This window comes from Pelodiscus sinensis, chromosome 2 (genome assembly GCF_049634645.1).
Source record: "Pelodiscus sinensis isolate JC-2024 chromosome 2, ASM4963464v1, whole genome shotgun sequence".
NCBI lineage: Eukaryota > Metazoa > Chordata > Testudines > Trionychidae > Pelodiscus > Pelodiscus sinensis.
This window is the reverse complement of record NC_134712.1, coordinates 134,996,791-135,009,501: the sequence shown is the minus strand read 5'-3', so window position 1 is coordinate 135,009,501 and position 12,711 is coordinate 134,996,791. Positions and strand designations below refer to the sequence as shown.

The 12,711-nt window shown below is 39.1% G+C and overlaps 1 protein-coding gene across 8 annotated transcripts in view; it reads right to left on the bottom strand.

Moving 5' to 3' along the window:
- The window catches only part of CTNND2 (catenin delta 2), a 1,073,049-nt gene that overhangs the window by 245,529 nt on the left and 814,809 nt on the right, over positions 1 to 12,711 (bottom strand). For all 8 annotated transcript variants that reach the window (XM_006120137.4, XM_006120139.4, XM_075921468.1 and 5 more), the window contains one exon: positions 532 to 745. In XM_006120137.4, coding sequence (XP_006120199.1) covers positions 532 to 745 — 214 coding nt within the window. The remainder of the gene's footprint in view (positions 1 to 531; positions 746 to 12,711) is intronic.

Here is a 12,711-nt window from a genome sequence, read left to right as displayed (position 1 = left end):
AAGTGAAGGGTCAAAATACAGAGGATTTAAAAATCTTCCTTGTTTTGCTTTGCATATTTTCTTTCACATATTTGGAAGCACTCTCTTCGAGGAGGGGAAGCTGATATAATGCGCCAAAGGTTTATGAAAAGCAAACTCTGTTCATATACAGTCATCACTGAAAGAGAGCCTCTCTCTCTCTGAAAAAAGGAAGTTCTCCACTAGTGGAAAAACAGCCTTAACAAACCAACCAACCCACCCAACCCAAACAACCAAAACTAAACCAAAACAAACAAACAGCTATCCAGAAAATAACTGATGCTTCAGTAAATGTTTGTTAAATATTGATTGGAGTCGATCAATATTTCTCTTGTCTATAGAACCTGAAAGCGTACACCTGTTGACATATGATAGTTGCAGAGTTGGGACAATGGCAATAAAGCAGAAGGTTTTTATGAAGCAACTGATACATATCAGTATGATTCACAAATAGTACTGAGCTAGTACCTAGTTAGTACTTGATATTCATAAGAAAAGTACATAAAATCAAACCTGTAACCAGTTCTCGGATTTCCAAATCTGTAGTCTTGCGGAGCAACCGTACTAGTGCTGGGATACCGCCACAATTTTTCAGGGCAATTTTGTTGTCATCATTTGCTTTCCCATATACCAGGTTTCTCAAAGCTCCACAGGCACTACGGTGGACTTCTGTCATTCGATGGTCCAACAGGTCCACCAGTAACTGTATTCCTCCTTGTCTTCTTATCTGAAACAGCCAAAAGTGATAACGATGGCATTAGGAAATAAGCAGATGAAGTTCACACACTATTTAGCTTAATAAACAAAAGTTCTCAAATTAAGGATATGTACCCCACCAATGGTCTGCACAGTACTTGCTTATGGCCCAAGAATACCTGCAAGTTCACATGGTGCTTGCTCCTCCTCTTTGACACCATTGAAAACACTGAAAGCAAAGCTCTTTCAAGTGAAGATCCTGGAAAACCATTAAAGCAGCTGAAACAATGAGGAGCCAGAACAACTGCCTCAACAAATGAGTTTTGTACTGGTCCAAAAAGCTTAATTTCAATATCAGGCAAATCGATTAAAACTATAGTAAAGAACAGAATTGTGAGAAACACTGCTGAATGTAACATATTGCAGAAGAGTCAACATAGCTTTCATAAAGGGAAATAATGCCTCACCAATCTGTTAAAATCCTATGAAGGTGTCCACAAACATGTGGGCAATGGTGATCCTGTGAATACAGTATGTCTGGACTTTCAGACAGCTTTTGAAAAAGTCCCATACCAAAGGTTCTTAAACAAAGTAACCAGTCATGGGATAAGATGGAAAGTCCTCTCACAGATTAGTAACTGGTTAAAAGAGAGAAAACCATTTCAACATATTCATAACTGATCTGGAGAAAACGGTAAAAAGTGAGGAGGCAAAGTTTACAGATGATGCAAAATTACTCAAAATAATTAAGTCCAGAGCTGATTGCAATGAGTTACAAGGGCTTTCACTAAACTTGGTGGCTGAGCAACACAATCGCAAAGAAATTCAGCGTTGATAAATGCAAAGTAATGCACATTGGAAAACAATCACAACTATACATATAAAATGATGGGGTTGAAATTAGCTGTTACCTTTCTAGAAATAGATCCTAGAGTCATTGTGGATAGTTCTCTAAAACATCTGATCATTGTGCAGCAGCAGTCAAAAAAGCTAATAGAATGTTAGTATCAATTAAGAAAGGAATAAGACAGAAAAATATCATATCCATTATATAAATCCATGATGCTTCCACTCCTAAAATATTGAGTGCAAGTGTGGACATCCCATCTAAAAAAACAGAACTGGAAAAAGTACAGAGAAGGTCAACAAAAATGATTAGGGATATGGAACAGTTTCCATATCTGGAGCAGTTAAAAAGATTGGAAATAAGCAGGGAAATGATAGAGATTTATAAAATCATAAATAGTGTGGCGAAAGTGACTGAGGAAGTGTTATGTACTCCTTCTCACAACACAGGAGCCAGGAGTCATTCAATGAAATTAATAAATAGAAGGTTTAAAACAAACATGGGAAGTAGTTTTTCACACAAAACCTCTGGAACTCATAGCCAGGAGGTGCTGAAAAGGCTAAAAGTATAACTTGGTTCAAAAAAGAATAAAATACGTTCATGGAGGATAGTTCTACCAATGTCTATTAGCCAAGATGGTCAGGGACCCATCCAAATGTTCTCAGTGTCCCTAAATCCCTGTCAGAAGCTGAGTCGCTGACAGGGGGCAGATCACCCAGTAATTGTCCTGTTCTGTTCATTCCCTTTGAATCATTTGACACTAGCTACTGTCAGAAGACAGGATACTAGACTAACAAAACACAGTTTGACACAGTGTGACCATTCATATGTAGTAAATTATAATTTAAGTATGATTAATGTTGTGACTATTCATATATTTAGTTTATCTGAAACCAAAATCTGAGCATTATAAAATTGTACGCTGGTGAAATAACAGTCATCACTTTTCTGTTTCATACATACTGTAGCATATCATCGCATCATAGTTCTAGACTATATAACATGTAATAAAAAGTTCCATTAGAGAGATGCAGATACATTCTGTTAAATTATGTATTTTTGCTGTTTACAGAAGAGAACATTCTTTTCCATATAATATTAAAATGACAAAGAATGAAGTATTTAAATTAAAACACTTTAAGCAGCATTGTGGTAACAAAGCCTAGGTATAGAAATAAGACTATAATTATTTGAAGATAATCTATATTTTCCCCTAAGTGTCTGCCAGCTACCTATAAAGCACAATGGTCAGTGATGCAACCAGAGGTTGGCTATAGATGTGTCTGGATAATGGTACATAACATGAGGCTCGTGCCAGGAGCAGATTCATCTCTCTGACACTCTGTGCTTGTGTAACCTGGAGGAACACTGATTCCTTTTCAGTTCAGAAAACACAAAACTAGATACAAAAGAATACATTCTGCAATAAATCTGACTGATCCAAAACTCAACTACTGTAAATATGATCCTTTTCAAGGACAGATATTTGTCGCTTTCTAAATCAGATACGTTTACTGAGGAGAAACGTTCACTTTTAAATCTATCACCAACACTTTGAATCAAATGTGTCAGCTTTTACTAATAAATCATATTTTCAACCTGATGGGTTGCATGAGGAGCAACTATATCACTCCCTTGACACAATATGCAACCCTCACTGAAATAAACAGACTAAGAACTGAACATAATATATCAAGCACTAAACTTGATACGTCAGTTCAGTGAAAGGTACACGAAGGACTGAACTCAACATTTCAGTCTTCTAAAAGAGATACATATGTGATTTGATGGAATACAATGAGAGAAAATATTTTGATTAAAATAAAATATACCCAGTGTACCACTCATTTTGCTGTGTCGTGTGATATCAGTAACCACAGAAAGAAAAACAGATACCATAGGCCTGGATGGTTTTAAAATAAAACAAAGATGCGCAGAATGTTTTTTGATAAATACTTAACTGATGGCTTAGGAAAAAAACGATTGCTTAGTTGTGGGAACAAAGAGGAATTCCCAGCAGGTACATTTTTCATGTATGTGACATAACTCATCTGATAACCTCAAAGGGGCCTATCATGATTCATGGATGAGTTGCACCTGAGATCTGTGTGTCAGTCTTTGTGTGGACACTATTTCCAAATGACAACCTTCTATCTGCATAACAGCACCTCTACCAGCTTGGAACTCTGTGCTTCACCCTGCTCTAGACTGGGTCATCTGAATACAATCCCCCTGCCTTTCTACCAACTGTACTGTCATAGTCACAGGGAGAGCGGAGCCTTAAACCCCATCTCCCGTTGCCATCTCTCTCAGCTGCACTTGCTTAGGTGATATGTTTTGCTATCTTTACCTCTCTCTACGTGGAACCTGTAGTTGTACCAATCTCTGGCTGGATCTCTGGGTGGTTTCCAACCATGACTCATCAGGCTTGAATGGCCTGGGTGCCTGCAACCAACATCCCACTGGGAGTCTGTGACCAGTGGCTAATTATAGTGATACAAAAGAGATTATTCAAAAGAAATGTACTACATAAAGTACAGCAAAGTGAGCTGTCACAGGATAAGAGTGAAAGTCCTCTCATGGACTGATAACTGATTGAAAGATAGGACACAAAGAGTAGGAATAAATGGCCAATTTTCAGAATGGAGAAAGATATTTAGTGGTGTCCCGGAGGAGTTTGTACCGGGACCAATCCTATTCAATATATTCCTAAATGATCTGGAGAATGGGATAAAGAGTGAGGAGGCAACATTTGCAGATGATACCAAACTGCTCAAGATAGTTAAGTCCAAAGCAGACTATGAAGAGCTTCAAAAGGATTTCACAAAACTAGGTGACTGGGCAATAAAATGGCAGATGAATTTAAATGCCAAATTTTGAAATAAAGCACTATTCCAAAATGTCCCTTAACTGTCATGCAATAAGGTTTACAGGGATGTCAGAATAGCGAACCTGTTATTATTTCGATATAACGGGCTTGCTCTTAAAATGCAGAATAGCTATTTTGGGATATTTTGGGATACCAGAAGTATCCTGAAATAGCTCCACAGTGTAGACATAACCTGAGTGGGCAATGAGGTCATGTTACCCCATATGCTCTCTGTTTAGACACTTAGTAACAGGGCTTGAAAGTTCCACTTGCTCACTACACCCATCCATGGAAGTAAAAAGCTTGTCCTACTGTGGCAGGGAAACCTAACCATCCATTGAAGCAGACAAAGTTTCATTTATAATAAAAAGTATTTAGCCCATAGGCCTATGAAGACAGGCTGCTGTCCAAATGTGACCTAAATACAAACCAGGCTTCTGCTTATTGCTTTGTCAAGCAGTCGTAGTCAAACTAACAGGGACCAGGTCATTTTCACTATTGCTGTTAAGATCCCTGTGAGTTCCAGTGAGTACAGAAGTGAACACACTCCCCATTCTCTTCAGCAACAGTCAAGAGGAGACGCAGAGTAGCAGAAATGGTCTCTACTCACAGATGCTAGGATAGCATAGCACAAAGTCTCTTTTTTCCCATCAACATTCTTCTTAATTCTAATAAACAAAAGGTCTCTTTGTATCAGAGGAAATGGCAGAAATCTAACAGAAGTTGAGCTAAATACCATCAACCATAATTGTAAATATAATAAATATAACACCCTGCATTACTCATCAATTACTCTGTGACACTTCTATTACAAACAACCCATTTTTCAGCATATCTAAATACAATAACTTTCCAATATGTGCACATTCTTTAATGTGACTATGCTGAATATATAAAAGAAACAAAGTGGGTGAGATAAGAGCATTTAATGTCTCTTGGTGCAAGAGACAAGCTTTCAAGCTACACATTGTGCCTGTCTCTTTCACCAACGGAAGTTAGTCTACTAAAAGAAATCACTTCACCCAACTTTTCTCTGCAGTATCCTGGGATCACCATGACTACTGCTTCACTCCATATATAACACAGACAGAAAAATCAGCTGTTTGGGAGCACATTAAATGTAACACACATTGAATACAATTAAAATTATCATGACAATTTTATTTAAGTTGAATGCTTGACATTTTCAGTAATAATTGGTTTGATGTTCTTAGGAGCTGGAAAATAGCACTGAAAATTGTAACAGTATATTGTCTGTTGATTTAATACAGAAACTGAATCTTAACATTACGTTCCACAATTTCAGAGAAAGAAAGTTAGAGGTGAATGGAATCAAATGTCAGAAGCTATTAAAAGAATGATAGCCCTAATTGATTGGATCTCCTCAGATCTACTTCAAAAAGCAACATCATCACAAAGGTACAGAAGGAGAAATAGCTATAAAGGCTTTACAGTGAACCGTCAGAATTACTGGGTAATCACACCTTTGACCCCTCCTTGCCTCTTTGGTTGCAACCCCTCTAACACTGGAGGCTTGCATTGTGCTAATCTGATCAGCTCAGCAGGCTCCAGTTATGTTCAGTGCCTGCAATTCATGGAGTCAAAGATTATAAGGCCAGAAGGGACACTCTGGTCATGAAGTGTGACTTCCTTCATAACACAGGCCATGGCTCTTCTCTATTGGAACCCTAGCATATATTTTTAGAAAAACATCCAATCTTGATGCAGACCCACTTCTGCAGGGTCTGTTGCCTCTGTTCCAACTCACTATCTTCTCCCTGGGAATTGTTCACTCACTAGTCCATCCCATCTTTCTCTCCACCGAGTTCTTTTAATCATGAAGCATTCTTTTGATCTGCAGGCTCCCAGCATTAGCAAAGCAACTGTGTAACTTCAAACTAGGGCTTAATTGTAGGCCATTGTCATGTAATTGCTCCCCAAGTGTTTGGTGGGAAGTTGTTCTAGAGTCAATGTGTGCTGTTTTTCTGCTTGTTTTTCTGACAGCTCCTAATTAAGATACATCAATACATTTGTCACCTTTGACCCTTTTGTGGCCTCTCTGGGTATGTCTACACTGCAACACTATTTCAAAATAACTAGCGCTATTCCGAAATAATTTAGTCTGCATCTACACAGCAGGCAGTTATGTCGAAATAATGTCAAAATACTGTCAAGCTGGAGGACTTTTTTACTCCCACTCCTGTAACCCTCATTGTACAAGTAATAATGGAAATCGGAGGAAGGGTGCTCTATTTTCAAATAAGTGCTGTATAGATGCTACCTATTTCAAAATAAGCTGTTTCAAAATAAGATACGCAATTGACATAGCTCAATTTGCATAGCTTATTTCGCGTTAAGCCCTGCAGTGTAGACCTACCCTCTGAGGCCATCCCCACTCAGGTCTGAGTGCTCAAATCATCACCTGTCTTGGGAGAAGACTCCCATTCCCCTTACTCCAGACCAAGGATTTAGGGTACTATTTCTCCTTACCTTCACTATGATGGCCTTAGTAAATTCTATTACCTTATAGGGGCTATAACAGGGCATATCAGCTATTTTTTAAACTATATTACTCAAATGGAATTCCATCTAGAGACAGGAATTTCACCTTTCAGTGCTATATATTCCAAAGGGTCTACAAAACAGTGGACAGACAATATCATGTCCCTAAACCTACAATTCATAGGATATTTATTGGAGACAAATTCACCTGAAAAATCATGGCTTAATTTAGCTTGATTATCACAGCAATTTGCGGCAAGTTTCAAAAAGTGCTGATCAATTTTGACTCAAAATAGAGTGGAATGTTATGCTAATTGCTGCATTCGTTCAAAGTCTAATTTGTTTAGGAATTCTAAATCAGAGGTTAATCTAGGTTCCACTTAAAAACAGATTTGTAAAACTATCATTGAGAACTTGTTAGATCAGACACAAGAGTAATTTTAAAGCAATGAACAGGCATAATTTAATTTCAGATACTGCTACATATACAATAGTCCCATGGGAGTAAATAAGACCTGTACCTGGCATATCATGAACAATCACATCTTTCCACATGTCTGTATATAGCAGTCAGCTGCCCAGTGAGCTTAACAGCCAAGTGGAACATAAGCATGCAAAAATTCAAGAATGGGGTTCATGTACTCAGGATCTGCATATAAAGGGATCCTTCCTTCTGGATGTGGATATCCCACTCCATGCATGCAAGAGGGAATCAACAAGAAGCATCATGCTTCTTCCACATCCATACAAATGGATCTCCATTGGTTCAGGAGCTAGTTGTCAAGACGTGTACAGGGATGGACTCACATCATCTCCTCAAGTCACAGTGACTCTACCAGTTAATTCATCCCATCCTGGGCTTAACTGTCTTTTGTGTACTCACCTCATCCCTTTCCTGTACAGCTGAAGGCCCCTTAAGGGGCCCAGGCTCCAGCACCATGTGGGGAACCCGATAACTTGCTTTAAAAGAGTCAGACTGCTAGGCTACATCTACGCGGCGGTGCTATTTTGGGATACTTCCGGTATCCCGAAATAGCTATTCCACGTCTTGACAGTGCACCAGTTATTTCGAAATATGTTTCGAAATAACGGGCATGCTATTCCAATATCCCTGTAAACCTTGTTCCACAAGGATTAAGGGACATTTCAGAATACTGCTTTTTTTCAAAATTTGGCACTGTGTAGATAGCACTAAATTACAAAATAAGCTATTTCAAAAAACACTCAAAATAAGCACGCAATTTGTGTAGTTCAAATTGCACAGCTTATTTCAAGCTAAGGGTGCATTGAAGACAAACCCCGAGAGAGCTGTAGAGGGCAGGAAGTTATCAGAGCCGCTGCAGATGCACATGGCTTTTACAGGGAATGCTATAGATTTTCCTGGTTCCCAAATGGCTATTGAGGGAGGGGATTCCTGGTTTCTGGGGCCAGAATCCTTGTTTCTTCCATAGGAAAGCCAACCCAGCTCACTCATGGGTTGTTGTTTTTTTCATCCTCCTTGCAAATAAAGAAGAAGAATGCACAGCCCTTAAGGCAATGTGCATACAAATGTATTGTACATCACATCTTTTCTGTTTTCCACCTTTGATCTAGGGAGAAAGTGTCTGCTGTTACGAGTCATCATCATTATACAGGAAAGACAACTCATCCTGTATCAAAGAATTATTCTGTTTACAGCAAAATGTTCTCAAATTCACAATCTTAGAGGATACCCATATCAAGAACTTTTCCTTAAACAAAATGTTGAGTAACCTATAATGAGAGAGTCTAAATAACACCCATAATTATTATATGCATACACTCATATTTTTAATCATATCTGCCACATAATTTCCTTTTATGAGTTTTTTTTAATTTAATTTATAAAAGCTTCTTCAACAAAAATATGAATTATGAAATATAAACAGATGCGGGTCAGAATCTCTTATCCAACCAAGACTCTTGCTTTTGGAGTCTCTGGGAATATAAATTACATAAACAAATCAAGGCTATTAGAAGGTGTAATAACTGATATGCTTAAATGTGTGGCTAGAAATACTGTCCATTTATTCTGAATAATGGCTTGAAATTTCACCACTATTTAAATAAGGTGCATGGGCTCTGCATCCCACAGTTCCCTTTCTTTTTCATTCCAACCTTGTGTCTTCATCACCCCTGTTTCCATTTCTGTATCATTGTTACTCACTTGCGCCCCCACTGCCTTCCTCCTCTTTTGCTGTCCACTTTCAAATCCTTCTCCCCTTGCACATGTGCTCCTTCCAACTCCTGGTCTCCTTCTGCTTTCCCATATATCAGTGGAAATAGAGACCCAATGTGTTCCTTTCACTTGCCATTTACCAGGGGTGGACAATAAATGGCTGAAGGTTGGACATGGCTCACCAGGGTTAGCTCCTGGTGAGCCACCAGATGCTTTATGTACCTGTGTGTCTGCAGAGTTGGCTGCTCACAGTACCCAATGGGGCTACTCCCCACAGCTCCCATTAGCCGGGAACAGCAAACTGCAGCCACTGGGAGCTGTGAACACACAGGTAAATATAGTAGCCGGTGGGCTCACCCTGGCAAACCTCATCTGGCTAATGGAGCACTTATGCCCACCCCTGCCAAGTGCCTTCCAGATGCATCTGCCAGGTTACCATTGGGAGCCCTTATGTACTGGCATCATGAAAATGGATAAACTCAAAATAAATGATAAAAAAGAACTTTAGAAATGCTCTTGTTTTTTGTATGTTCCAAAGTGGAGAGTTTGGTGCACTCATGTTTGATTGACATCAATTATTTAAATTCCAAATATGTAGTGACATAATGTCTTAAGTCTTATGCTCCATATGTCCCCTTCAGCTTCCAGCCACTGGATCATGCTATACCTTTCTTTGCTAGACTGAAGAACCCTTTATCAAATATGTGTTGCTTAGGTGGGTACCTATAGACTTTAATCAAGTCATCTCTTACTTTTCTCTTTGTTAAGCTAAAAAGATTGAGCTCTTTGAATTTTACATAATTAGGCCAGTTTTCTAATGCTTTAGTCATTCTCATGGCTCTCTGAACATCTCCAATTTATCAACATTCCTCATAAATTCTGGACATCAGAGTAGACATGATATTTCAAAAGTGGTCATACCATTGCCAAATACAGAAGTAAAAACAATCTTTCTCTCCCTACTGACAATTCCCCTTCTTATGCACATGACCACAGATGATTATGGACCCCCAAATCCTCCTCAGAATTACTGCCTCCTTAGATAATGTCCCCAGTTCTGTAAGCATGGCTCACATTCTTTGGTCCTAGATGTATATCAGTTACAGTTACTCACATTAAAACGCACATTGTTTACACCCATTCTGTTTACCAAGTGGTCCAGATCGCTCTTTATTAGTGGCCTGCTGTCTTCATCATTTACCACTTCCTCAATTTATGTGTCATCTGCAAACTTTATCAGTGATGATTTAATGTTTTCTTCCAGGTCAATAGTGTAGAGTGAAGAACCAATCCCTCTGGAACCCTACAGAGAATTGACCCTCTATGTGAGGAGTCTCATTTACAATGATCAGTTAGCCAGTTTTTAACTTACGCACTTAAAGTCTTGCTGCTTTTTACCCATCCTTAGAAAAGTGTCCATATTTCTACTTTTTGTAAAATTCCTTTTTGATTTTCAGGTTGCTAAGACTCCTTGATGCAGTCAGGCAGGCTCTTACCATTCTTCCAATCTTTACTTCAGATTAGAAGAGTTTCCTGCCAGCTCTCCTGAACTCCTTTTTCTATTACATTTTCTTCCTGTGTGGCCTTATTTACCAGTTCTCTGAGTCTCTTAAAGTTTGCTTAACAAACAAACAAACAAACAAACAAACAAACAAACAAACAAACAAAAACCCACTGTCCTTATTCTAATGCCCTTACTGCTTCTTTTTCTAATAATCATGAAACTTATCACTTTCACTCAGGTTGCTTTGCACCTTTAGATTTGCTACTAATTTTTGGCCAGAATCATATTTAATCTCAATGTCATTAAAATGGAATTAATTTTTAAACATCTAAATTAACTGTCATGACTTTTATTTTTCATTCACTTTTTCCATAAATCTTGCATTAGGCAGTAAAAATAAACTAGCCAGTATCACTTTGTTTTTTGCCATTTTCATTTTTTGGTTCACATGAATTTGCATAATGTTCAATGTTAAGGTAACAACTGCATCCTTTTAGAGCAGTGGTCTCCAACCTTTTTAAACATGAGATCACTTTTTGAATTTAAGTGCAATCCAGGATCTCTCAAACCCAAACACCCTTGCACCTCCTCCTTCCCACCACTTCTCCGAGGCCCCGCCCCTGCTCACTCCATCCTCCCTCGTCATCATCCTCACTCCACTTTTATCAGGCTGGGGGCAGAGGGCTGAGGTTCAGGAGAGGGGTATGTGGATTCTGATCTTGGGCTAAAAGGATCTAGAGTGTGGGAGGGGTTCTGAGCTGAGGTAGTTGAACAAAGTTAGGGCAAGGGTTTGGGGTGTAGGAGGGGTTCAGGACTGGGGTCGGGTTTGGAATCCAGGCTACAGCTGGGCACCACTTACCACGGGTGGCTTCTGGGTAGTGGTGCAGGGGATTAAGATAGTCTTACCCCTACTTCCAAAAGCAGCCAGCAAACTCTCTCCGTCCCTGCCCTTCCCTACCCGCTCTATGGAGAATGGGTACAGGGTGGGAGAAGGGGCACCCTGACATCAGTACGCCCTCCTCTTCTTCCTGCACCATGCACAGCAAGCAAGAGATTCCTGGGGATGAGAGACAGCTCAAAGGCAAAGAGAAGGAGCAGCAGGGCAGTGCTGAGAGGGACAGCTGAAGTGCCAGCACTTAATAGCCTCCCGTCCAAACCTGTCAGGATCACCTGTCAAAGGCTCCAAGGTCTACCAGTAGATTCCAATCTACTGGCTGGTGACCACTGCTTTAGATTATCTGACGTCTACTCCTACATTATAGTTTTAAATGTTCTGCACTACTACATTTTAGAGCTAGTTTTCTAAATGTTCCGGGAGAAATGCATATGATTTAGAAGGTGAGTAAAGGAGAAATAATAATTACAATAGATAAAAAACCCTGAAGCAAAATTCAGCTCCCATACAGCCCCTCAGTAGTGGAATCCTTTTAATCCTATGTTGAAACATCCAAGATAATATCCCAATTGAATTAAATTTAAGTGGTATATGTTAATTTGCAGGCTTTATGTTTATAGGCATAAAAGACAAAAACATTGTGTCATTATCCTTGGTAAAGATGCACACCTTTAAACAAATGGAAAGTGTTTTATTTAAGAGATAAAAATGACCTATGCATTATTTATGATCATGGTCAAAAGACATTTCTTTCACTACTTTGTTGGTTGTCTTCCTTATCCAAAACAATCATAGCATCAACAGGAGGAAAAATGGAAAGGTAACATGCCACCAGCTGTTGTTCTTTGAGTGAACAGCCTCTGTAGGTTCATACTTGAGGGATGTGCCCCACTACTGCAATCCCCAAACTATGTAGAAAGCAGTCTTTCTTTGGGCGCATACAAGGAACTGGAAATCACATAGGCAGCTTTCAAAGAGAGAGAGGAAGAGATTCCTAAATACTGTCCCACTAACTTGAAATCTGCCAGAAGATCTATAAAAAAAGAGGAAAGAAGGGAAGAAAGTATGGATCTCTTGAGACACTACACTCAAGTTACTGCACGTGTTAAGTAAACCTCTTGTCACCTTCAAGAATTAATTTGCAGATTCTTCAGGTGGAAGGTAAATAAGCACTACTCTCACC